Source organism: Myxine glutinosa, chromosome 1 (assembly GCF_964187855.1).
Source record: "Myxine glutinosa chromosome 1, kmMyxGlut1.1, whole genome shotgun sequence".
Taxonomy (NCBI): Eukaryota; Metazoa; Chordata; class Myxini; order Myxiniformes; family Myxinidae; genus Myxine; species Myxine glutinosa.
Genome location: NC_136261.1, coordinates 229,555,381 through 229,582,852, shown reverse-complemented (window position 1 = coordinate 229,582,852; position 27,472 = coordinate 229,555,381). Strand labels below are relative to the sequence as shown.

Here is a 27,472-nt window from a genome sequence, read left to right as displayed (position 1 = left end):
GAAAGATGTGTTATTCTGTATGTCAAAGATCAATGGTGAAACCACACCAATTGTTACCAACAAACCAGTATTGTATTAAGATCACACAAGAATAACAGTACAACAACAATAGTAATCAATTGTACAACCAATATATATTTCCTATGATGGTACCATCAGGTTCGTACAATATAACTCACTGTGCTCCAAGTGAGCGAAAAGAAGAACATTCCCCAATGTCTATTCCGGCATCAAGCCAAAGTCGATCCGCTCCAGCGATCGTCAGAACGATGTCTACACGAGACCAGAATCCCGTTCGGATGACAGTCACAGTCCCGCTGCCAAAGCTGCGCAAAGGTGCCCTCAAGGCGACCGGGAAATCACACCCTTGGGTATGGACGTTCCACGGCTCCAAATCGGCGAACCGCAGATTTCCCACTCAAAAGCCACGTTACACACGCACACCAGATTAACGTCTGAATGTGGTGAAAATGGTTGAAGCGAAGTGAAAAACTTGAGCGAAGCGCAAAGCGCGCAAGTCAAAATGGCCGACGGCCCGTTCTCGAGGCGTAACGGCACTACGATGATTCTCCTCGGAATCAACCGCAAAACCTTACACGCAGGTTGATCTGTCACAGCGATAACTGTCGCAGGAATCCCTTTCCCAGGAAACCCTAAAGTTCACTCGTGACTCTCGTTCGCCAACGTTCGCTCCAGACCTCAAAGCAGCTAGGCTTCTCGTCCGACTCACTCGCTCCGCCTTCTCTTCCTCCTCTTCCTCTTCATCGTCGTCCGGTTCCGGTTTCATTTAAAACATTAACTTTCTTACCTTTTGCAAATAGTAATCTCTAGCTCCCTTAAACGACAACAATAATAGTACATGGAATCAAAAATGTTTACAGTGGATGAAAACCACGACAACGGAAGTGACGAATCCGTAACAATTGTTGCTTTGAAGGTTAAAATGATGGAACTTTACATCCCTTCACACCTGCAGTTGCAAAGAAAGGTGAAATCTATATCATAAAAAGAGCCGAGTGTGTCTGTCTGTCTGTCACGTTTTATTTGAAAGGGTTCCTGGTGTCACAGAGTAATAAAAATAGTACCTTTGGAAAGCTAAATGCATGAGCCGTAAAGTGGGGTGACTTTGAACACTTGTTACAAGGTTCATTTGGATGATTTTTTTACTGTAAAAAAATCATCCGAATGAACCTTATAACAAGTGTGAACCAACACCCACGTCTCCCAGCGCAAGAGCACCACAAACTCCGACCACTCGCCGTGAACTCCCGAAGCAGAGCGAGATATCAAATCGTGACCGTTCACCGCCAAAGCCAGAAGATCAGAGCCAGCCACGAGAAGACGAAGCAGTGAAGAGGCCAAGAGCGAGAACTCGTGAACTTCGACCGTTCATTGTCGAATCCCGAAAATCAGAGCAGCCACGAAAAAATGTCGGGGAGACGACCGCTCGCCACCAAACCCAGAACATGCGAGGAAATAACGAAGCAAGAAGAGCAAAAATGTCGGGCAGAGCATTCTTTTATCCTCGGGGCCCTGACGTCATCTCACGACGTCTCCGTGTCCTCTCCTGTCAGTGAGCGCCATCTTAGCAGTCCTTGCGCCAATCAATCCCAGACCAATCACTGCTCTTCAGGGCGTGGCCTCACGGCCCTGCCTGTGCCTGTGTGCTCACCAGGTCGGTGTTATCCGCGGTAGTGCTCAATGTCCTGCTTCCGGTTGGGTTTTATTTAGTGTTCTCATGCGCGATTTCCTGGCTATGTGTGTGTGCTGCATGTGTCATAAGGAACAGAAGAAAAATAACAGAGGCCATTACATACAGGGGATTTACCATTAATCCCTAACTAATTAACATAACCCCACCCCTCGTGATGTTAACGAAGATACGCTCTTCCACGACATATGGTCGACCAGATCCATACTTATGATACATGGTTTCTTCTTCTTCATGACAGTTGGAGCACACTACCTATGCAATTCTACCTGGACTAAGGTATTGCCTACCCCCCACAAAGTTATTTAGGGAGTTGTACAGAGTAAAGTTATTTTAGGAGTATACAGAGTAAAGTTATTTCTGGAGTCATACAGAGTAAAATTATTTATGGAGTTATACAGAGTAAAGTTATTTAGGGAGTATGGACTGTAGAAAAATATGAAGCGATTCGATTTTGGGTTCAAAAGGTCAAAGGTCTTGTGGCTTTTAATTGGCAACTTTTGTTACTGTCACAACTTGTGAATGACTGAAGGGATTTCAACCAACCTTGGTAAAAGTATGGACTGTTGAACAAAGATGAATTGATAAGATTTTGGATTCAAAGGTCAATGGTCAAAGGTCATGCATCGTTTAATTTAAAATCCTTTTGCAGCCCATTGAGTTTGGGAGCATCTGATGTTGTTTCTTATACTTTTATCTCTTTTCTCTCTCGTGTTTTCTCTCCTCTGACTTTCATTTTTCACGTGGCGTCTAATTGAGATCAAACGTAACAGCTCGGTTCACATACCATGCTGACGGAGGCACATCCATGGACACATTCGTGTCAAATTCTAGTTTTTATCTATTCTCTCTGTAGCTGTCCACTCTTCCTTTTAAGCCTCAAAAGTTTCCATCCACTGTATTGTCAAATCACGAGTCTCTGACACTCGGTGCCGATGCTTTATCCATGTAGTTACAAAAATCGAGTACGTCGTTTCTTTTTATCGGTTCAGATAGCTTATTTAATCACCGTCCTTGAGTTCTTCTGCGATTTTAATTGTCAGAATTGTTTTGGTTGTTTATTGATAGCTCACTCGATGAAGCTGAAAATCCGACTCGGGCGAAAGGACAAAGGAAAGGACAAAGCAAAGGGAAGGCGACGTCCAAATCGTCCAACAAAGGCCAAGCCTGTGATCAGTGATGAAGACTCGGAAGATTCTCCTGAAAACCAGGTAGGATTTTCCTGTTTCATAAGCACAAGAGAAAATTGTATGACAAATAATCAGTGGGCCCAACCCTTAAATTTGAGTTACTGGTCCCATTTGGGGGGAACATTCTTTATGCTATTTTTCAAGTACTATAACATCTCAAGTTTACATTTTCACAAAATGGAGATCTGAAATGTGCAGCTTTAAATAAAAAATAATGTATTAATGACAGACATCGTAATTCTGGTAACGTATACATTTTTTTCCATTATTACTGTCGCAGTGCTATGCCCTATTATTAGTCCACTACCGGTGTACACCGGAGGGGACAATAGGTTTGCACGCCGTCCCTCCGTCCGTCAGTCCGTCACGCAAAGAACAGTTTTCCGGACTTTTTTTCTAAACTCTTAATGCTAATGATTTCAAACTTGGCACATGGTTTCCTCATGATAAGTTACAGATCAAGTTCGAACTTCACGACGTTTCGATCATTTTTGACAAAGTTATGGCACTTTGAACTTTGGGAATTCTGATAATTCTGATGATCCTTAACTCGGTGCCATTTTAAGTTTTAATTTCCTTTAAAAACCAATTTCTCTGCAATAATAGGACCGATTGAGAAAATTTTCACCATGATGCTCAGTCTATAGAATATTTTAATGGTAATTATGACGTCACAGGTCACGTGGTTTGGCCGCCATGTTGTTTTTCGTGAAAACACGAAAACCCCTTTTTCTCTGCAACGGCTGAACAGAGAGGCCAAACTTTGCAGGCAGAATCGCATACCCATGACGAACAAAAAGGTCAGCGAGCATGATGTCATGCGTCACATGGTTTCAGAGTTATGACGTTTTTAAGCATGAACCTTTAAAACCGAGCTCCTCCCTCATTTTTTATCCAATCGAGGGGAAACTTCAGATCTGTTCAGCACTAAAATGTCCTTTTGGAATTTGCGATAAGGCACGTGGTTTGGCAGATATCGTTAATTAAACGAAAATATTTTTTTAAATGGATATCTTGTTTATTCTCGAGTTATCCTCAAGCCGCACTGCGCACCCTCAGCCTCGTCTCGCGAACGTCAACAGCGCGACCGCACGCTTTCCGGAGGGGCGGAGCCAAGCCGAGCAACATATATATACACATCGATCATTGATCGTGAACCGAAAAATTTCATAAATTACTGATGACTGATGGTTTCAGAGTTATGACGTTTTTAAGCATGAACCTTTATAACCGAGCCCCTCCCTCATTTTTGATCCAATCGAGGGGAAACTTCGCAAATCTGTTCAGCATGTCAGTCTACTAAAATGTCCTTTTGGAATTTGCGATAGGGCAGGTGGTTTGGCAGATATCGTTAATTAAACGAAAATGTTTTTAAAAAATGGATATCTCTTGAATCACTAGTACGTGCAGGCCGTGCAGGCCGCTGCACGGAGCGACCTTGCGGGCTTATCAACGAGGCGAGACACACGTGTCTCAGCATACCTCAGATCAAGTTTGAAAACCAGCATCAACCGTGCATAAATTTGCATATTCGATCATTTTTGACAAAGTTATGGCACTTTGAACTTTGGTAGGGGACATGTCTTGCAGCGCAATACTCAGAATGCTTGTTCATCATGACTTTTCTTATACTTTGTCTATCTTATACATATAATAATCATTTAGTTATACCTTTTCTTAACAAGCACATCTACTCATATTGGTTTACATGTTTCCCAATTCCTTCATGCTGATTCACCTCCTATAAAAAAATACAAATTAATGCAAATACACTCTACTGCTGAACCATCACATGCTGAAACACAGCTGGAAGCCTACATCTTTCACCAGCATATGTAGGAGGCTCGGCTGCTTTGTTTTATCAATTATAGTTTTGAGCCTTTCTTGATGTGGGCCGATGATTGTTTTCTGAACAGCAATTCCATTCACTCTGTGCTCGGCTTCGCGCTGTTGAAACCAAAGCTTTTTGAATCGTTGGAATCTCCCGCAATGAAGCTGATGCTGAGGGCCTTTCACTCACTCACCGCGGGCAGGTTGGTGGTCCTTCTATCTTATACCGCTTCTCACCGGCCTAGCACCCACCCCCAGCTTTGTCTGTGCTCTGTCCCCAAAATATTCCTGCAGGGTGTACAAGATCATCTACGCTCAGGATTCGAACTGCCAGGTGACTTCTGGTGAAATTGCCAAAATCTAGGCTCTCTGCTTACCTTCACTCTTTTAATTCCTCTTTTCTCCCACCTCTGGAACAAACTCCCTCACTCCCTTCAATCCCACTCCTCCCTCCAGGTCTTTAAAACAGCTGTTCACCACCATCTCTCATCTTCCCCCATCCAAAACCTTGATCTTTTCTACCTCCGTTAGTCCACCCAACATCTACCTCCTTCAAATTTCGTTGTCTTTACTGTAAGTACTTGTAGTGTCCATCTTGTTTATACCGTGTTCCCCACCCCCGCCCTTCCACAGATCTCCTGATGTCCCTGTTCTCCACTTGTGTTGTGCTTTCTTCTCTCCCCCTCTCTCCCACTCCTTTCATTATATGTTGTATGTTAGCTTACATGAGCCTTGACTTAGTATCCAAAAAAAAAAGAAAAACAAGTTGCTCACCTGCTCTCCAGGATCAAACAAATGTATTTTCACATTCAACCAATGGAGGTTTAATCTCACCCTCAGTTCCAATCTCTGGCATTCCAATGTAAACTGCCAAATGGGCATCCTGTGTCATGCTGTCAACTCATCCCCCTTCTTGGTAAACCGAAACTTCTCAACCTTTTATTTTTATCACCTTGCTCTTCGTTGAACACAAAGCATGAACCTCTTTTGCACCAAGGGCAAACTTCTGAAACGGCTTCTCCTTGCTTCCCATGACAGTAAGCATACTGTGATCAACATACTATTGATGACGTGAAGCATCTAAAAACTAGAACGGCACTCAGTAGAGAGCATATACCCTCCACCAGGTGAAATCTTTACGTTTTGTATCCGAGTCGACCAGAAAATCACAATACAGAATCACATTTAATCAAAATCATCTGTCCACAACTTTGAGATATCCTGCTTTGTATCGTTTTTGGCCCTATCTTCCGATGGTGAAGAAGCACTTTAAAAAATTCTAGTAGCCGAATTCGAATCTTCACCAAAATCGAATCACTTCGTCCTCGTCACATACGCTACCTCTCTGCCAAATTTCGTCTGCATCCGTCCACAAACAGACAGACAGTAGTGAAAACATAACCTCCATCCACGTTTGGTGGTGGAGATAACGAGCTGTCAAACAATTGTTTGCTTTCGTGATGGTCTCATGCGAATTTTAGCTCACTCGTTTTCCTTCACAAGGAATTTGATACACCTGTTGTAAAGTGCATGGTTGTTGTGGCCTTCTTAGTTTTACCCAATGTTATGCCCTTCCTGTATAACTTGCTCAAGGTAGTGGGGTGTGCCCCAAACGAACGTAGCATTCTCCAGTTGCGAGGGTGAAAAAATACTTGATCTCACTGTGAGCAAGTATGATGTTTGCTCATTTCACAGATGCAAATCACACCCAATCCCTTTTCAGATTGTAATCTTTAAGAGGTTTTTGTAGAATTTCATTATCGCATCAGGATACCCACACTGATAGCATTGCAGTGTTAAAGGACCATGTGGTACACATTCCATCAGCCAGCATCCCCACCAGAAAGCCAGAACATAGCAGATTAAACTCTTTCAGGGTAAGAACGGCGGCAGACATTTTTTACTTGTGATGTACATTCAACATATACCCACAAAATACTTGAACCAGTGTTCAGGATTAGGGTTCTTAAAGGGCTTCACCCAGATTTAAACCCACAAACTCTAAAAGATGCTCGTCTTGTTGCCGTCACAACTGCTGCATTTCACACTTTCGTACAAACCTCCACAATATAGTTGAATAATGATGGTAAAGTAGTCACAAGAAGTTCACCTTTTTCTTTAACCCACCCAACCCCGCCAGGACCAATCTGAAGGCAGTGCGGAAAGCGAAGACTGAAGTTTTGCAATCCACTGCTCAAGATAAATGCATGTTTGTACGTCTCACCCTCGTCTTTGTGTTGGTGCAGAATCTCAGCTGCTTCCTCCTCTCTGGTTCAGCTCAAAGCTGGTGCAATGAAAAGCGGCGGCCTAGCTGCCACGATGACGGTTTCTTTTCCAGCCATAGCCAAGTCAGGAAAATGTGCACGTCGTTTCCAATCAAAGCACGTCATTGCCCATTGCTAATGACCATGTGGTTAATAGTTTTAAAAAAAACAATGGAAAAGTACAATCATACATGTTGCCCGAGGCAATACATCCGTTCTGTCCAATCAGCACACCGAGTCTTTTCTTGCTTTGTGCTTTTATTGAACAAAACAGCTTCAGCATGGCACGACATACTATAATGTATAAAACCCCAGCTGTTCCATGCACTACTCTAGGGATCCCCACACCGAAGCCTTTCCAACCATAACCAACGTATGCAAGTCTAAACGATACACGACTTGGATAAGTACTTTTTAAAGAAAAAAAGAAGAAGAAGAAGAAAAAGGCGAACTGTAAGAACTACATGTCAGTGCAAACTCAAAATCAACATCACTTCTCATTTTATACTCAAACAGCACAAGTTGCATACCGATTCAAAACAAACTAAATCGAGTTACCATAAATGTATCGGCCAAGACACCGATAATCAAACGATTCGAGGTCATCAGACCCATTCACCCCCTCCCCATTCCATTTGACACCCTAATGCAATTCACTCGATTGCACCAAGCTGTGGACTTGGGGGAAGGGGCAGGGGTGGGGAAATTACAATGAAGAACAAATTTGCACAACACGTAGCAGAATGAGACGCCATGACGGTGATGTTTGGGGGGACTTCAGGGATGGAGATGGAGGACATTCAGAGACCGTAGTGAAGAGCACTTGTGACCGAAGTCGGGGGCGCCATCGATATGGCGGGACCACCGAGACTGAAATGGGTGTTAAGAGGGGAATATGTTGTGGGAAGCTGCAGGCTGGAACCACCTGCACAGGGGACGACAGAGAAAGCAGGACATAATCAAAACTCTCGTGGTGCGGCATTTGCACACCAACTACTCGTGCCTCGCTACTTCCATGCACCACACCGGTTGGAAATCTCGAGCCCGACACTGAATTTCCACATCAACTTCAACAACTGAAATTGTCTGGCAATTTGACCTTCCCTCGACGTTTCAGAACGATCACAAGGAGGGATACGTGGAAGTACGTCACGACAATCACTCGAGTGAAGAGTGCGTGGGGAGAGGAGCTTGCTCGCTTGTGGTTTTCTCAAAGCTTGAATATCCTCACATATTTTTGTGAATATAAAACAAAAGCAAAGCAACTGCATCCCATCAATTCGGTTTTGTACACAAACAAAGCAACATTATGTTTGCCAATCAAAGATGCAAAGCTTGCTGGGAAAGAACTGGCCACATTGGTCTTTTCACTTTCCGCAGAGACCATCAACGCAGCTTGCAGAGTCGATCGCTGCTCATGGAGACGACGACTTAAATATATTGTTTCCACAAGTGAAGAATTCAACGCTCATCAAAAAAGCTTCAAATTGTGTGATTTCAGTGGCACCTGCTAATTAGACAATCCATCGGCATGCCAAGGCTGTGCCCACAACGATCGTACGGGCTGCTATTCTGGCCTGGTCAAAATAACACAAATAATGCGATGCCTCCACTGGGCTCTCTTCACCCTTCTTTTCATTTTACAAAAGTTCGAAACATAAAACCCTTACTGACTTCAACTCATTCCTATTACTCCTTCCTTTGCTCAATCTTCACCACACTCTTTTACTACTCAGAATTATTTCAAAATAAAGTTAAAATGTTTTGTGTCCTGTCACTTTTCCCAATTACTCCTCTAATCTCTGCATGAAAAAAAAAAAAATTCTTCCCTCCCTTTACTAGATTGTTCACAAACCTGCACCCCATGTCCTTTTCCCATTCAGAAAGCACTGCTTTTCTTCATGCTTGAAACCATCCTTCCCACCGTCCAGGTCTGTCTTTGCTTTGTTGAACTTGGGATCCAGAAAAGAAAAATGTGTACAATGAGTGCAGGCTCGGGGTCATTCAGACCGTCTTGCATCCTCCTCTCCACCCCAACCACCACACCCACATCCTATCTTACCAACCCCAACTTCCATTCCTACCCTCTTGCTCACACTCAAACATTAGATGTCCTGTTCCAACATCACACGTCTCTCCTTACACGGCGCTGCTGCTGTTACAGTTTATGTTACAGAATATTTCCTCTCACAGAATGTCATCCTATTTCTATGTGTCCCCTGGCCAATTATCTCTCTGACGGGCCTGACCAACACCTCCCGGGTATCTTTGCAGTTTAAGTCAATAACTTGACAAGCCACAATTTATTTTTCCATGCCATGCCTTCCCCCTCCCCCCACAATAGATACTTCCACATATACCATCCTTTCCACAACCACTTAACATTTGTCTGTATGGTGTATCATCTCTCGAATGATAACACCATACAGCAAGTCCTCGCTTAACATAGTTTCATTATTACATCGATGATCTATTAGAGAACATTCTCGTTTAAAGTCGTGCACAGTAGATAATTACCGCAGGCTCGTCTGCATCAAAACAACTTACAACCTCTAATTTAGTACCAAACTAATGGGGCTTTCCTTGTTTTAATAAAGCTACAGTATAAACCATACCGTAAATACCAGTGTATAAACCCACCCAGAGAACCACAGTGTATAAACCCACCCAGAGAACCACAGTGTATAAACCCACCCAGAGAACCACAGTGTATAAACCCACCCAGAGAACCACAGTGTATAAACCCACCCAGAGAACCACAGTGTATAAACCCACCCAGAGAACCACAGTGTATAAACCCACCCAGAGAACCACAGTGTATGTACGTACGTACGTACACACACACACACACACACACACACACACACACACACACACACACACACACACACACACACACACACACACACACACACACACACACACACACACACACACACACACACACACACACACACACACACACACACACACACACACACACACACACACACACACACACCAGTAACATCGGTGGTTGTGTCACTCTCTCCAATCTCATTTGTTTGACAAGTGGTGATCCACCTGACCAGCTGCCACGTTTCTATATGTTAAACCGATGGAGACAGCCTCAGGTGCATTTTAACATCGGTGGGTCCTGGGCTGAGGTTACCCAGGTGTGCTTGAATGCTGTGTGGAGGAAGTTGTGTACTTAATGTGTCAATGACTTGAAAAGGATTTAAAGATGTCGTTCCCCACAATGAAGAAAGTTATCCTCAGCTTGGTTTGATTAGGTGTAAGAAGAAGAACCTGACGTTACACAATTTCTGCAATCGCACGAAGAGCCAACCAATGAAGATCTGAAACAACTGGAGATTATGATATTCAATAGTTTGTTTAAAATTATTTAAAACTTAGTCAATACGTAAATAATGTGTTTTGTCCGACGATAAAAAATTTTTTTACCCGGAAACCAACTTCCTCCCCCTGCCCCTTCCTCCCATCCAACTATTTGCATTAATGGTTATGGGGAAATTGGATTCCCTTCGTCATTTCAGTTACAGTCACACTTTTCAAGAACGTAACTACAACATTAAGTGAGGACTTACAGTATACACCTCAACGATCCACCAATCAGGATCAACTCATAACCAACCATACACACCTGGATGCCATGGAATGCGAACTGTTCCTCATCTGTGGCCAATTTAACCGCCATAATTCCAACTGGCTAACGGCTATTAAGAAAAAACATAAAACTAGCCATAGCTGCAGCAAAAGCTTTCTGTGGCTGCACCTGGGAATACCTTCAAAAAAACCTGTTCTAATGCACAAGTTTATCCCATCCCATCTGCATTTATTTCTTCTATCCTCTGGTACACCAAATCCTGCTACGAGAGTCACAATCTAGCAGCTTGCTCACGCATCATAGAAGGCTAACTCGACTGAGGGTAACCTTAGGTGATCTTTCAAGTCTCAAGTGATTCCATTCTCAGGTGAGTCATAAAAAAAATCTGGCTACCCTCAAGACAAACTCCCACCTGTTTCCCTCCTCAATTTCCTGTTGACTCCTTGTTACATCTGTCAAAGGTGTTTGCTCTCCTTCCATTTTTTCACCTCTAATTCCATCAAAGCTGAATCCAATCAAGATAAGGCTGAATGTTTCAACTCTGTTTGCCTCCAAAGTTAGTGTGTGCAACCCATCCTTCCACGTCCTCACCTGTCCAACACCGACTTCACACGAGATAGGTTTGAACAGCCTTATGGGCCCAGATAGCACCAGTGCTATTGCTATTGCTCTCATATCTTGAAGTGCTGCCACCCTCACTTCTGTCTGTCTGCCCTCTTCAGCCTATCCTTCACCTTAGGCCTAGGTCACCGACTTGAAAAACAGCAACATCACTCCCATAGACAAGCATGCAAATACTGATCAGCTCAATCGACCAGTAAACAGAGTCTCAATCTAAAGCAAGAGAATTGAGTCAATCATTGTAGCTCTCAGTCTTTACTCTTCTCAAACATTCTCATATCTCAACATCAGTTTGGATTCTGTCTGTCACTCAACTTTGGACATGCATTTATTTCTCTCTCAACAATGACGGCATTAAGACCTGTGGTTTTACCCCCTCTGCTTTTCAACTCCTTCATATTTTCTTTTCTTTATAGGAATTAGGCTCATGAAACTGAAACTAGCAAGTAAGATTGTTAGGCTAGAAAGAAAAGGTTAATGAGGACAATAAAGACCACGGGACAGAATTGGGGATGATAAAAGAAAGCGGTGAACTGCTTGCTTGAAGCCCTGGAGGGAAGAGCGAGACAGAACGGTCTCTGGAAGGTGGTTCCATAGACGGGAGAAGCGAGGAATTAAAGAGTCGAGGCAGGCAGTCAGCCTGGATTTTGGGAGTTTATCCAGGAAGGGGTTACTGGAAGAACACATGCATTCTAGAGTAGATTGAAAGGGTTGGAGGACAGAGCAGAGGGAGCAACACTGGAGAAGAGGTGGTGGGTGGTTCCTGTGCAGCCACCCGGCTGCTGGTTGCATCATTTTTCTGTGGGCGCATCTGCCGCTGATGCATTCCTCTCTATAACCAGTTATCTGGTACTCATTTTGCCAACCTCGGAAGGATGACGGGCTGAGTCAACCCCACCTGGCATTAATTCAACGGGATTCCAACTCAGGACCTTAGGATCCCAAGCCCGCCACCCTAACCATTAGACCAACACCAGGTATACTGGAGAAGAGGTCATTAAAAAGAAGAAAACAAACCTCAGCCCTTCCTGTAGTGTGAAAGTAACATACCCTGTGCTACAGCCTCATCAGGGAAGATTTGAATAATTTGGAGAGTTTTATATATCACAGAATCCAGGAGACAGATGTGCTACGGACAACGGTGTTGTAGATTGTGTAGCTCTGATTTTCCAAGGAAAGACTTGGATTGATAGAGGATGCCAAGTCAGCAGCTGGCTTTGGAAGCCAGCTTTGCTATGTGATCAGCCGAGGAAATGTCAAAGCTGATGGTGAGGTCTAGGCATGAAAGAGTGAACCTCTTCCAGTGGATGGCCAAAGAGAAAGATAGGTGGGTTCGTTTGACGATCATTCCGGAATGATAGGATGAGACTAATTGTCCAGGATGGAAGGACATGTTCCATTTATCAAACCAGTGTCTTAATCATTTCCAAAGCAGCAGAGAGATGCAGCTCCTGTCCACCTAGGAGAGGGATGGAGTATTGTATGACGCAATGTGGAATCGTCTGCAAAAACGAAGAGGGTTTTCGAGAGCATCAGAGGAGTAATTTTTATATCGACGAGGAAGACGGGCCCAAAACACTGCCTTGGAGAACTCCACCCACCACCACAAGAGGGGAGGAGGGTTCCATTGAGAGCACCACATTGACTGCATGAGTGGAGGAAGTCAGAAATCGAGGAATGAAGGCAGCCTATGCTACTATGCTATGCGCGATTTCTTCTTGTGGGGCTTTCTTTGGGCAAGGTTTGCGCAACTCAACCAGCGACCATTCAAGACCTGAAAAGGCAGATTCAAGCAGCTTTAGGAGAAATTAAGGTCAGAATGCAACAGAAAATGGTCTTGGAGTATCATGAAAGGATGCACACTCTGCTTGAAAATGATGGAAATCACGTCGAAATTCATAACTAATTTTGTACACTTCTGAATTCAATAAATTTTTTACCACAAAACTTGAAATATTTCCCATATCTTGTAAATATTTTGTTCGATTTTGTTTCTCAGCAACGGAATTAGTGGTTCAAAACTGGGAATAGATAAATGGCCCATCCTGTATTCCTTGACCATTGGACAATGCCAGCTCATAGTTTTCAACAGTAAATCCTTCTATTTCTTTGATCCATATTTTAAAGCAACTTTAAAAAAAAAAAAATGTTTTTTTTTTTTTTAAGTCCACCATGTCATTTACAGCAAAGAAACCATACCTTGAACAAACCCGGTGCTCATTATCGAGCCCTGGCGGGCTGGACTGTGGTTCACAATGCCGGCGTTTGCTGGAACAGAAGTCGCTACATTATCAGGATGAAAAAGAGACAAGGAGCCACATCATTTCATCCAAACAGTTCAATACCCATGAATTCATTTATGGGAAAGGGGGAGCCATGTAACATAGGGATTACCAATATTTTAAAAATAGCATTGCTTAAATCTCATTGGATGCCTGAGATATAGTGCCTTCAGAAAGTAATCACACCCCTGGATTTTGTTCACATTTTGTTGTGTTTCAGGCTGAATTAAAAATTGATTAAATTGAGATTTTTTTTTTGTCACTGATCTACACAAAATACACCATTAATGTCGAAGTGAAATTTTATTATTTTAGAATTTTTTACAAAACAATACAAAATGAAATACAGAAATACCTAATTTAGATAAGTATTCAATCCTGAGTCAATACTTCGTATGAGCGCCTTTGGCAGCAATTGCAGCCTCGAGTCTTCTCGGGGGTACGTCTGTATCAGCTTTGCCAATTTTCGGATTTGGAGAGTTTCTCCCATTCTACCTTGTAGATTTGCTCAAGCTCTGTCGAGTTGGTTGGGGAGCATCAGTGAACAACAATCTTCAAGTCTTTCCACAGATTCTCAATGGAATTTAAGGACTTTCATGCTCTTTTTCTGAAGACATTCCAGTGTTGCTTTGGATGTATACTTGGGGTCATTGTCCTGTTGGAACGTAAATCTTTGCCACAGTCCAAGGTCTTTTGCACTCTGAAGCAGGTTCTCCTCAAGCATTTGCCTGTATTTGGCTCCATTCATTGTTCCCTCGATCCTTACAAGTCTCCCAGTCCCTGCCACTGAAAAGCAATCCCATAGTATGATGCTGCCACCACCATGCTTCACAGTATGGATGGTGTTAGATGGGTGATGAGCTGTACTTGGTTTCCGTGAGACATGGCCCTTTGCATTCAGGCCAAAGAGTACAATTTTTGTCTCATCAGACCACAGAATATTTTGCCTCATCCTCTGTCTTTCACGCATCTTCTTCCAAACTCCATGCATGCTGTCATGTGCATTTTTCTCAAGAGTGGCTTCCTTCTGACCACTCTCCCATAAAGCCTAGGTTTGTGAAGTGCTGCGGAAACTGTTGTCCTTCAGGCAGGTTCTACCATCTCAGCCAAGGAACTCTGAAGTTCTGTCAGTGGTCATTGAGTTCTTGGTCACCTCCCTGACCAAGGTCCTTCTTGCCCGGTTGGTCGGATGGACAGCTTTAGAAAATCTGGGTAATTCCATATTCTTTCCATTTCCTAATGATTGGTACTCACTATTCTCTAGGGAACTTTAAACATTCTAGCAATTGTTTTACACACTTCCCCAGATCTATGCCTCCTCACAATTATATCTCAAGAGTTCTACAGACAGTTCCTTGGATTTCATGGTAGAGTTTCTGCTGACATGCACTGTCAACTGTGGGATCTTATATAGAAAGGTGTGTTTCTTTCTAAATCATGTCCAATCAATTGAATTGGTGTTCAAGTTGTAGAGACATCTCAAGGATGATCAAAGGAAATTAGATGCACCTGAGCACAATTTGGAGTGTCATAGCAAAGGGGCTGAATCTGAACATTTATTGACTAAAGACATTTTTCAGCCTTTCATTTTTAATTGCTCTTTGAAAATTACTAAAATATATATATATATATTCCACTTAACATTATGGAGTATTGTGTAGATCAGTGACAAAAAAAACAAACTCAACTTCATCCATTTTTAAAAAGTCAAGGGGTATGAATACTTTTTCATGGTACTGTAAATAATTTAACCATAACACGTACCGACTGGTATGAGGTTGTTGTGTGAAATCCCCACATTGGACCCCATCACGGAACTCAGATCGTAAGCGGCTGGTACGGCTGCTGATCCTGAAACAAGAACGATCAAAGAACAAACATGGTGAGACCTCAAACTTAAAAAGCACCAATTCACAAGATGGTCTAAGCAAACCCATTACTGAGTTTTCCATTCACCTGCCTTTAGCCTCAAAGGACGACGACAAGTAGTGCGATTCCAGATTGCTATAATTCGTCGCGCAGCCAGCCGAATCGCCTGTAGCGAAGGCAGGGCGCCATTGGGATACAGAGCGAAAAACTAACCAACCGCCAGCACACATTTGAAGCAAAAAAAAAACAACAAATAAATGAAAATGCCTCAGTGTGTTGGGACATCGAACCATAACTTACCTGGGAGGTTCAACGTTAAATACCAAAATCACAACATAATTGACACATTTGACAGCAAGTTGGCCCACCTTGAAGGACATAGCTTCCAGAATTCCAAAGGTTCTCAGAGGGCGAACTGTATTGAGAGCCTGGAGGAGGTGTCGGGGACGTTCCAGAGTACCTGCAAAAATGAGTTGCTTCTGCAGTGAATAAAGAAAACATTCAACTGGAACACAGGAATTAAATTGATATATGTTGGGTAAAATTACATGCCCAGACAAGGAATCTCACCCTGATCCTCTGGAAAACCATACCAGTGCTCTGCCATCTGAGTTGTCTGGGTGACCCTAGTACGGTTTTCCAGAGGACCTGGGTTCAAAATTCCTGGTCTGGGAATGTAATTTTCACACATATATCAATTACCTCATCCAGGCTGAACAGTTTACGTTTTGCATCCCACCGATATGTCGAATCTGTATCTCCACCTGAACCAAAATCTAATCTGCTTGTTCTTGTCACTTATCCAACTCATCCACCTAGTTTTATCAAGTCGTCCACAACTTTTTGAAATATGCTATATAATAGTTTTTGGCCCTATCACTCAATGGTGAAGAAGCACTTAAAATAATTCTCCGATCCATATCTGGATTCGAATCTTCACCAAAATGGAATAAATTCTTCCATGTCACACACTCAACCTGTCCACCAAATCTCGTCTGAATCCGTCCACACCTTTTTGAGATATCCTGTTCACAGAAAGACAGACAAACAGGCAGACGGGGTGAAAACATAACCTCAATCCATCTTCGGTGGCGTAGGTAATAAAAAGGCAAAAACCTACAAATGTGATGAATACCAGAACCAACTTTTAATTTTTGCTTTAAATAGTACTTGATAGGATTTTTTGTACCATTGACCTGAACCTGGGTACCCTCAATACATATGCTAAATCTGGTGGAGATCGAACAACAGGGTGTGGAATTCTATACAGATGAAAGAAAAGTGCACACAGACAAAAAGTTCCAGGACTGATATTTTTCTCGGCAGGTGGTAGCACTGGCTTGGGTTTCGTAATTGGACATGCATCATACTCTTCCTGTTAGCCGTTGCATCGATCGGTTGTGTTTTGTAGCCCTACTCGACCTACATATACATGGACTTTTGTTAAAACGGACGAAAATGTTGAAAGGGTCGTGAATGTTGTCTGATCTGACCGACGTCCAAAACTCCAATGAGAGCCAGTCATCTTGCATCAATAGAAGAGATCGAGAGAGCCGTAACCAATGAGGTAAATGGCCTTTCAGATAACGACTTCCAAGGGTGCTTTGAAGCATAGCAGTGATGTTGGCTGGCTGGCACACATGCATGCATGCATGCACGCACGCACGCACGCACACACACACACGGTGGGGCATGACGCCCCCTCCCTTCCCCCTCCCCAGTCCTTTTAGGGTTAAAGCAATCAGTTTTTAAATGCCATAATGCTGCTGAATCGAAGGTTGGCTCAACTTAAGCTTCCATACACAGGTGGGAGGTGGATGCAGGTTCAACACTTGGAAAGCAAGGGGATGTTGCATTACATGTGACATGGATGACAATCTCCACCAGGCACCACCTTGTGGGCCATTTGACCGTCAGCTACTTGTTAGTTATAAAATATTAGAGCGGCCCAAATGGTAGTTTACTGCATTGATAAAGTATATCATTATTTCAAAGTAAATGTTTTTCTTGCTTTGCAGAGATAGTTAGGTGGCTGACCAAGGATGAGCTACTTCTCAGTGCTATCTGACATACAATTTTTTTCCCCCTGAAAATAAACATGGTAATCTTTGGAAACTGACTTTTGAGCCACCACGTACATAGACAGGTCTTACCTGAAAAAAGGATTCTTAAGGTCAAGGGTGTTCCTCGAGCGTGAGCCTGTCTGATCCACCACGGCCACTATATCAATGTCGTAACTTTGTCTGCAAAAATAAATAACAAAAAACATGGGCGTTATTAAAATCCCATTCACAATTCGCCTTCATCCACTATCTCCAATATGTCTCACCAAATCTCTATCAATCCTTCTCAAAACAGGATAAAGTACAATGATGGACAAGCAAGGAACTTGTGCCAGTGGCTAAAAATTGCTTGAACTGTTACTGCCACAACAGATGGCTACTAATCAGACAGCTTTCCAGCATTGCGATACACCATACGGACATCAATAATTACTGGATGAAGCTCACATTTAATGAAGGACAATTCATTCAACAACAATGCAATGCGTTCAGAGCATGAAGACGATGAAACTCGATCAACAGCAGGCAAAATACCACAGATTTATGAAACGTTCAAGGAAGTTGCCCATCGCATCCAATCCAGACAGCTCATCTGAATATCCTGAAAACAGCAACTTCTGTGCAAATATTTTTGCTACAATCTACCAGAGCCAGTCATTAAATTCAGCTATGACAGAAGTTGTGCAAAACCCATTTGCTTAATTGATAACAATCAAGTCGTCCAACTATGGTGGGCAGAGGAGCAATTCTAATCAATTCCAAATGACAGCACAACCGATGCCAGGTATGAAGGCAATATATAGTCAAAACAAACGACTCATCGTTTATTTATGCTGGCAGTGGAATTTTGGCAAAGAGTCAGGTACAGAAGCCATTAGTGGCTGTTAAAACGAAGTACAGAAGTGTCATAACAAAGGGGTTGAATACTTATTCACTCAAGGAAAAAAAAACAAAAAAAAAAACAACTGCCTCAAACAGGGAACCATGATTGTCATGGGGCCCGCAAGGCTAACCCCCGCTCTAGCGGGGAAAATGGCCTTAAAAACGATCATTCATTCATTCATATTCAAGACATTTAAACTTTCATTTTCAATTAATTTGTAAAAATTTCGAAAAGAAAAAATATATAAATTTATATAATTTATAACAAGGAGACTTACCTCATGTTTGCAATAAGCAGCACAGAACCTGATAGAGTATCCCCTGTCTTGGTGAACAGAGGTGTCTGAAGGAGGCAGCGAACCTGGTACCAATGCGTCAAAGGCTCCGTGGGAGCAGTGGACAACCACACAGTCACACTGGTAATGACAGAATGGGCTAAATCAGATGAAGAAGAACCACAAAAATCTGGGCTAAAAAGAAACAAAGTGAAAGCTGAAGTTGGTGTGTGAAAAGGATTACACAGGTGAGCCTTACTTGCTGCCGACAAAAGCGACATCAAACCAGAAAGCCAGTCCATGCACTAATCCAGACTGTGTCATGTGAAATTTGAAAGGAATGTCAAATCTGCAAAATAAACCAAAATACACAGGAGAAAAGATGACAAAGACAAACAACCATAATCATCGATTTTCCTATTTCAGTGTCATCAATAAATGCTTTCATTACAATATCAGCAAAAGAGGTGATCCAAAGTTTAATGATTAAAAGGAATGCCAAAGCCAAATAAATATTTCTACCCAACAAAACCCATCACACAACCCTGAGGTCATTTTCTTTTAATGGCCCAAAATAAATTGAAAATAAAAACCTCACTGCCCTTCAATCCACCCAACTATTCCATTTTACAGTTTGGCGAGGGTGTCTTAAATCACCAAGTGCAGCAGCAAGTCGAGTGTCCCTCATCAACAAGTTTTCAAACTGCGACAAATATGATCAACAAACCTGTGCAAATCATCCTCCTTTGCTTCCAGGAAGTTCACAGTATACTTTATGGATTTTGCCATCAGGATTCTAATATCAAATGTGTCCTGGGTGGGAATGGGGAAAGGAAACAGATTCAAATGACAAGGGTATGCATGCATGTATGTACACAAGTTAAAATGCAACTTCCAGCTTGGTTGAAATCAGTCGGCATTTCGGTGGCTTTGACTGCACATGTGTTAGAAGTCCCTTTTGATGATGCAACCCAGCTCCCCCTCAACCCCACCCTCCTCCCCTTTTTTCAAACCTTCAATTGAGCATTCAAACCTTTAAAACCCCCTTACCTGTTGTCTCCTAAAACATCACTATTCCCAAATATGCAGAAAGAAAATTCATAATCAATGCATTAGATCGTTTTGGTGATGATGGAACATTTACAGTGCACCGAGGTTTTCTGAGGAATAGAAGAAACCGACACACCCCCCACAAAAAAACAAGTCGACAAATTAAAAAGATCCACAAATATACAAAACTAGAACAGCACTCGGTAGAGCATATACCTCCACCAGGCTGAACAATCTGGATCACCAGGTTTTGTCATAACTCATCCACAACTTCATGCTACATGAAATATCATGCTATACAGTACATCATTTTGGCCCTATCTCTCAATTATGAAGAATCACTTAAAAATTAAGAAAAATCTCGTATCCAGATCCAAATCTTAACCAAAATGGAATCAATTTGTCCTTGTCACACACATCCAACCTGCCCACCAAACCTTGTCCGAATCCGTCCACAACGTTTTGAGATATCGTGCCATATCGTTTTTGGCTCTATCTTTCAACGGTGAAGAATCACTTAAAAATTCAGTATCCGGATCTGGATCTTCACCAAAATCGAATCAATTCGTCCTTGTCACACACCCAACATGTCCAACAGCTTTCTTCCGAATCCGGCAATAATTTTTTGAGATATCCTCACAGACAGGCAGACAAATTGGGATGAAAACAATGTCCGTTAGCGTAGGTTTTCACCTTGGTAACAAGGAAGTGCTTGGAAATGTAAATTTTTTTGTGGTTGCTCCTATCTACCTCCTTTCTGATAAAGCCAGGGACCTTTTTGGTCCATCCCACACAAATCGAAACCGGTGTTGAAGTGCCCAACTTAAAAAAAAAAAAAGATTAAAAAAAAATATATATATATCCATTTTGCTACAACAAAGCAATTTTTGTGAATGAACTCGATGGCAATCAAAAGGTGACCTCTTAGTAGCGACGTCTTTTCTTGGTTCATGAGCATCTTCAAATATTAAGTGGACCTGCAATATTTACCTCTTATAAGTTCCAAATATACAAGTTCCAAGGCCAAATGTCTGCCATTTGGTACTAAAACTTTGCTACTTCGTTATCCATCATTTGGTCTGCCTTCATATTTTGGAGGCAGGGGGAGGTAGTGGGTAGAGGGGAGGAGCAGGGCTATCAAAATGCTGTTTTTAGCTACCTCTCTTCAATATGTTTTATAAAAGTAGCACAAACGTCATACAGTGTCCCATTTCCAAGACAAACACAAAGGTTTGTGCATTCTTTCATCCAACTCTTCCTTGCATCGGCAAAGCTGGCTTCCTGCTTTAGCTCCTGGAAGTTTTTTGGCTGCAGAGCTATAGATAAATATTAGTGAAGACTAGTATGCTTTCAGATTCACAGCTTTTTACCATGTGCTGAGAATTTTAACAGGACTAATAAATTTATAAGAATAAAATTGCTTTAATGAAAAGAGAAAGAACGGAAACTGCCAAAGCACCCGCAGTCCATCATATTAGACTTTCAAAATGATGCGATCACCCCACAATACATCAGCGCACATACGCAGAACCCCATAGCAACAATGGTGATTGCGGCATAATATATTGTGCGTGTGAGGTAAGGATTGAAATGCAAGCTGATACGTATCTAATGTATTGTGCGAATTTGTCTTTGGCATCTTCCTTTAACACTGATTTATCATCGATTTTGTTAGCTACTAGAACTCGAAAAATACCTCAGAGAAAGGGGGTGTACCTGTGCACAACACAAGAATTGCAGAACTTTCCCAGTTCACCGACAGGACTGACCCTGCAGCCTCCTGTATTGCAGACTACAGATACTGTGGACTGGAGCAAGCTCTGGAGAACTGTGGGAAGGAGTGTACTCCCCAAAACTTCGACCATTGCTGCCAGTGAATGAACTGTAAACCTTGCCTACTGTAAATATGCTAAGTCTGGCGATTTCTTCAACTGGCATATGCAATTGAAAAGACGATGCTGCGTGGCATTACCCACAAAGTAATGGTTACTAACGTTTTGAGAAAGGACATCTTCATGAGATGAGAATACACAAAGCTTGTGCCAGCTATATTTACATGGGAGCTGGGTGTACCAGGCAGATGTTACATCAGAGACAGACATTCTCTGAGGGAGACACCGGATCTGGTTTGGGGACTTCTGAATACCGATGGGAAGGTCACATCTGGAGCGTGTGAAAGCGTTACTATTAATCATGTTGTGTGAGGGTGGGGGGAGGAGGGGAAGAGGAGGGAGTGGAAGCTGTGAGGGCTGTTTTCAATATTTTATGTTTAGATCCTGGGCTACAAGATAAATTATACTGTATTTTTACATCTCCCGCTGAGTGTATTAGTGCTGTCCACTGCCACTGTTCATTTGTATTTAAACAGGAAATGGAAGGAACTCGACACCTCTCATTCAAGTATATTTTTGGAGTCCTAACTCGAGTCCATACATACCTATATTAGCTTAGAGGGTTAAAATGTTGTTTTTTTTTTCCCCTCAAATTATGGAAGATATTGCTCATTTATCACTTTATTTTCACCACATGAATCAATCTGAAGCTATGATGAATGTTTTTATACATCCTGGTTGACTAATAGTCATCTTATCATACTTGACTTAGTTTCTGGACTGAAATTTTCAATGGTATAGAGACAAAAACGTATCCTTTTTGAAAAATTCAGTTCATACGCAAGGAGGTGGACAAAGTTTTTATTGCTTTAAAAGTATGAGCAATTATGATCGTTTATTTGGTTAAAAGCTCAGTAACCCTAACGTGCCCACGGAGTCAACCGATGACCTGAATTGGGTGGTCCGTAAGGGTGGTTTTGTCCCATAATTATGTTTAGGACCCCACTATACCCCCAATAAAGGTCAGTTCACCCGAAAACTCTTTTGGTGCACAGTCCAGTTCCCAAATATTTAGGGAAAACCATTTGTAATTAAAAAGCTTCAAAAGTGTCAATGATATGGACCCCCAAAATCTCAAAGATCAATTTAGCACCAAACAAAAAGAAAGATTTGTGGGGTGCATAACTTCCGAAGTAGAAGAGATAAGCAATTTCTGGCTGTGTAACCTGAAAGCCTGGGCCAGAATTAGCTTATAAACCAATTTTCAGCTTTCTCTATTAGAACAGAAGCTATGTGTCTTCAAAAACGCTGATAAAATGAATGTGCAATTCATGGGTGTGAAAAATGGGTGTGGCACCCACATTTTGAGGGGTGCTAACTCGAAAACCGTTGGAGATATTGAGCTGAAACTTAGGATTCCTTTGTTCAGCATGGAGGTATTTTTAGAAAATGTTAAAGGCCAATCTGAGAGGTGCCATATGGGAGGTACCTGGATATTGTGTGAATTGACACGGAATGACTCATGCGCGAAAGGCCTCGTTCACATTTATGTCATTTTGAAAGTCCCGTATTGCACTCGATCTCTGCAAATTTATAATTTTAGAAACATTGTACATACCACAATGGGCTGTTTGAAATATTCCTCAACAGCAGCTCCACGCAGGCTGGCCAGATCCACTCCATGGAAAGATTGCTGATACCTACACACAAGGGACAATGTGGCAGAAATAAACCATTTTGAGATGCAATTTTGTATTCATACATTGTGATTTTTGTGAAACATGTGAAATTGTGAAAAATGTGATTTTTGAAATTCTCAACTTTCTTCAAGAACTTCCCAAAACACGATTCAAACATTAACGATGAAAAGTACAATCAAGTAAATGGACAAATTTGACAAAGATTTAAAATAAAAATAAAAATGTCCCACTAGTTGAATGCATTTAAAGATGAAATCTTCTTGTTGCATATCAAATGTAAAAACATTCAACAATGTGTGTTATTTTCGTATATAAGCGAATTTCGTGGAGAAGCAAAATGACAAATGGCAGCAGGTTTGTGGACAACCAAAAGGGTTTGACCTCCACCCAATCCCATGAGATAAGAGGATTCGACAGGCATTTCCAACATTCGTCTTTGCAGCATGAACAATTTCGCAATTTCCTTACCAGAAATTGGCCTTGGTGAACTGCTCCATGTAAAGCTGCTCATCGGTGAACGGGGCAAGGTGCACGTCTCCCATTGTGGGGAACATGTTTCCTGGACAAGACATAGGCGGATGTCCACTCTCCACAGGCAGCCAATAACTTCACATTTCAGAAAATGACCAAAACTAGCTCAGTTTGAATCCTTTTGGCTACAATGTTTACACCATGTCTCTACCTTAAATGTCACTACAGAAATTTTTTATCTGGCACCAACACACAATTACCAAGTGAAAAATAAAACCGAAAAAGAAACAGTGACAAGGTACAGTACAAATCACCAGGAGTGAAAAGGCGAGCAAAGTTTTATATCACAAGGAGGATATTTGGAAAGATTTCGTAACAAAGACCATTTGGATGCAAAGGGAACAAATGAATATTATTTTTTTGCCATAGATGTAATGGTGCAGTCTGACAAAAGGCAACGATCAATGTTTTGGGACAAGTTCCGACGAGGCTGTAAAAGCATGCATACCGCCTGGCTTGAGCCATTTCTTTGAGTGAAGGTAGCTCTCAAGCATGCGCTCATTGAACAGCATGTACCCCATTGGCTCAGAGACGATCGCGTCCACCTCTTCAGGGATGCTCACCTCCTCCACCTTACCTGGGATCACCACAATGCGGTCCCACAGCCTATTGTTTCGAACCAGCACCTAGCAAACAAAGATCATGCATGACAGACCACTTAGTGACAGCACTTTCGATTCAGGAATTGCTCATTGTTAGTAACAATGCAGAAAGTTAATGCAACAAAATTACATTGGAAAGTAAAATTGTTGTCACATAGCTTTTTATTGTTCAACAAAGTGTTGTGATCATTAAAATGCTCTTAAAATACATTTGTCTAATCTTTTATAAGAGAATACATTTTGGAACATTCATGATATAAAAGATTAGATCAAATTTAATCTGTACCGTGATAATAGCACCACCTACTATCATGGTTCACAACCACGGCTTGATCAAAGCCAGGATTTTATGTATATTATTACAAGAAAAACGCCTACCTTGCATTATGTTTTTGGGTTATTCGTCTGTCTGTCCGTAAATCCACCAGTCATCGGTTCCCGTTGCCGCGATAACTTGAGAACGGCTGAAGGGATCTTAGTCAAAATGGTGCAGCTATGTATGAGGTAAAGATTAACCGATTCGATTTTGGGGTCATGAGGTCAAAGGTCAGAGGTCATGTTAAGTAAAATTTATGTTGCCATGCCAACTTGTGAACAAGGGATGGGATTTTGAACAAATATGGTACAAGCCTATATGATGCAAAGATGAACTTTTTTGATTATGGCATCAAGAGGTCAAAGGTCATGTTAGGTAAAATTTATGTTGCCATGCCAACTTGTGAAAAAGGGATGGGATTTTGAACAAATATGGTACAAGCATATATGATGCAAAGATGAACTGTTTTGATTATGGCATCAAGAGGTCAAAGGTCAGAGGTCATGTTAAGTAAAATTTATGTTGCCATGCCAACCTGTGAAAAAGGGATGGGATTTTGAACAAATATGGTACAAGCATATATGATGCAAAGATTAACTGATTGGATTGTGGTATCAAAAGGTCAAAGGCCAGAGGTCATGTCAGGTAAAAATGTGATAATTTGAGAACAGCTGAATGGATTGAAATCAAACTTCGTACAAGTATGTATAATGATGTAAACATGAACCGATTACATTTTGGGGTCAAGAGGTCAAAGGTCAGAGGTCGTGTTAAGTAAAATTTCTGTTGCCATGCCAACTTGTGAACAAGGGATGCGATTGTGAACAAATTTGGTACAAACATTATATGATGCAAAGATGAACCGTTTTGATGATGGCATCAAGAGGTCAAAGGTCAGAGGTCATGTCAGGTAAAAATGTGATAATTTGAGAACAGCTGAATGGATTGAAATCAAACTTCGTACAAGTATGTATAATGATGTGATATGGTGGGCAGCAGAGGCATATCGGTCGACGTCATGACGTCGAAGAGTGTTTTCTTGTTTTATTCATAATCATTATCATAATGTACCATACTCTATGGAATATATTGGTGCTGCCGATGCAGTTACTAGGCTACAATCCTGGTCGGCTCGCTACTCCGACTCAGGAAGTCAGGACTGGAATTTGGAATTTGGCCAGGGTTCCGGCGATAGCTTGCCTACCCTCGCAAAAGACAAGGTGGGATTCTTCAACGTCCACCAACTAATGTCTGTAGATAGGATGCCCAGTTTAACCCAGACAGCACACACATTGATGAATCACCCTGCCTGCGAAACACAGGGATGACAGTTTCTATCCGGGTCGAGATTCAAACAGCTTAGAGACAAGTGTGCATACCACTCAGCCACCCTTACAGCCTTGGTTTTATTACCTCTGCCACCAAAGGTGGATGGAGGTTATGTTTTCACTCCTGACTGTCTGTCTGTGAACAAAACATCTCAAAATTTGTGGACGGATTTGGACGAAATTTGGCAGAGATGTTGCGTATGTGACAAGGACGGAATGATGAGATTTTGGTGAAGATCCGGATTCGGATCCGGCTACTAGAATTTTTAAAGCGATTCTTCACCATTGGGAGATAGGGCCAAACACGATACATAGCAGGATATCACAAAAAGTTATGGATGGATTTGGACGAAACTTGTTAAACAGGTTGTGTGTGTGACAAGGAAGAATCAATTCAATTTTGGTGAAGATCTGGATCCGGATCCAGCTGTTAGAATTTTAAAGTGATTCTTCACCAGAGTGATATGGCCAACCAGGCAGTGGTCTGCTCTCTACTGAGTACCGTTCTAGTTATGGTTGTAAAACCTGTCCCAGAGTGTAAGCTCTTATATGTCGATTTTTTTAGAATGAGGCATAAACAGTAAACTGGCCATCGTTTTTAATTGCCTCGTCATCAATAACTTCAGGCCACCCCAAATGATTCTGTAATTATAAAGTGACTAAATAAATAAAAACGCAAGGTGACAAACCTGGACAGCAAGGTAGATGTGATATTCTGAGGTTGTCAACTGTACTGAGGCTTGGCAGTCAAACAGACTGACACAATTTGACTAAAGGCCAGGCTGCTTCCTTTTGAATAAGCCTAGTGTTGGCTTCACAGTTAATGTGGTTGGCGTAAGATTTTTAGGGTCTTGAATTTGAGCCCCTTTGTGGGTTGACTCAGCCTGTCATTTTTCCTAGTTTGGCAAAATGAGTATCAGCTTCCTGGAAACATGGGGCACTGCATCAACAGCACAACCATGCTCTCAGCAATCATGCAACCAGCAGCCCTAGGCTGCATACGGAATAGTAACAATTCCTTCTGATTAATGGCTTAACCCAATGATGAGGGAGGTGATAATATCCATGCTCGATCCTCTATATGCTAAGCGTCGACAGGAATAAGCATGCACCATTTTAAAAGTTCTTGATAAGCCTCAGACAGGGTCAGCCTAGGTAGCTCGTCTTCACGCTGTTGAAACCAAAGCATTCAGAATCATTGGAATCTCCCGCGATGAAGCTAACTCCAAGGGCCTCTCACTCACTCACCGCAGGCAGGTTGGTGGTCTTTCCGTCTTCTACCGACTCCTCTCTGGCCTTGCCCCCCCAGCTCTCTCTGGGCTCTGTCCCCCAAATATTCCTACAGGTCGTACAAGATCTGCCTGCAACCCTCTTATGGTTAAACTGCCAAAATCAAGACTCTCTGCTCCTTCATTCCTCTTTTCTCCCGCCTCTGGAACAAACTCCCTCACTCTCTTTAATCCCACTCCACCCTCCAGGTCTTTAAAACAGCTGTTCACCACCATCTCTTATCTTCCCC

At 42.1% G+C, this 27,472-nt stretch overlaps 2 protein-coding genes across 14 annotated transcripts in view; one reads left to right on the top strand and one right to left on the bottom strand.

Annotated features, from left to right (window-relative positions):
• Window positions 1–7,226, top strand: part of SMARCA4 (SWI/SNF related BAF chromatin remodeling complex subunit ATPase 4) — a 172,499-nt gene extending 165,273 nt beyond the window's left edge. For 3 of the 8 annotated variants that reach the window (XM_068127996.2, XM_068128004.2, XM_068128013.2), the window contains exons 33-34: window positions 2,780–2,922; window positions 4,818–4,974. In XM_068127996.2, the coding sequence (XP_067984097.2) occupies window positions 2,780–2,922; window positions 4,818–4,871 (197 nt within the window). In that variant the 3' untranslated portion in view covers window positions 4,872–4,974. Of the gene's footprint in view, window positions 1–2,779; window positions 2,923–4,817; window positions 4,978–6,871 lie in introns of those variants that run through there. The other 5 variants (XM_078784783.1, XM_078784751.1, XM_078784800.1 and 2 more) reach the window with 3 other exon arrangements.
• Window positions 7,227–7,235: 9 nt separating this feature from the next.
• The window catches only part of CARM1 (coactivator associated arginine methyltransferase 1), a 46,656-nt gene continuing 26,419 nt past the window's right edge, over window positions 7,236–27,472 (bottom strand). Inside the window, exons 6-17 of one of the 6 annotated variants that reach the window (XM_068128068.2) lie at window positions 24,156–24,333; window positions 23,645–23,735; window positions 23,095–23,176; window positions 19,322–19,407; window positions 18,854–18,943; window positions 18,598–18,735; window positions 17,528–17,617; window positions 15,743–15,834; window positions 15,462–15,540; window positions 15,270–15,356; window positions 13,423–13,506; window positions 7,236–7,920 (exon numbers count right to left, since the gene is read on the bottom strand). In XM_068128068.2, the coding sequence (XP_067984169.1) occupies window positions 7,878–7,920; window positions 13,423–13,506; window positions 15,270–15,356; window positions 15,462–15,540; window positions 15,743–15,834; window positions 17,528–17,617; window positions 18,598–18,735; window positions 18,854–18,943; window positions 19,322–19,407; window positions 23,095–23,176; window positions 23,645–23,735; window positions 24,156–24,333 (1,140 nt within the window). In that variant the 3' untranslated portion in view covers window positions 7,236–7,877. The remainder of the gene's footprint in view (window positions 7,921–13,422; window positions 13,507–15,269; window positions 15,357–15,461; window positions 15,541–15,742; window positions 15,835–17,527; window positions 17,618–18,597; window positions 18,736–18,853; window positions 18,944–19,321; window positions 19,408–23,094; window positions 23,177–23,644; window positions 23,736–24,155; window positions 24,334–27,472) is intronic. The other 5 variants (XM_068128087.2, XM_068128044.2, XM_068128052.2 and 2 more) reach the window with 5 other exon arrangements.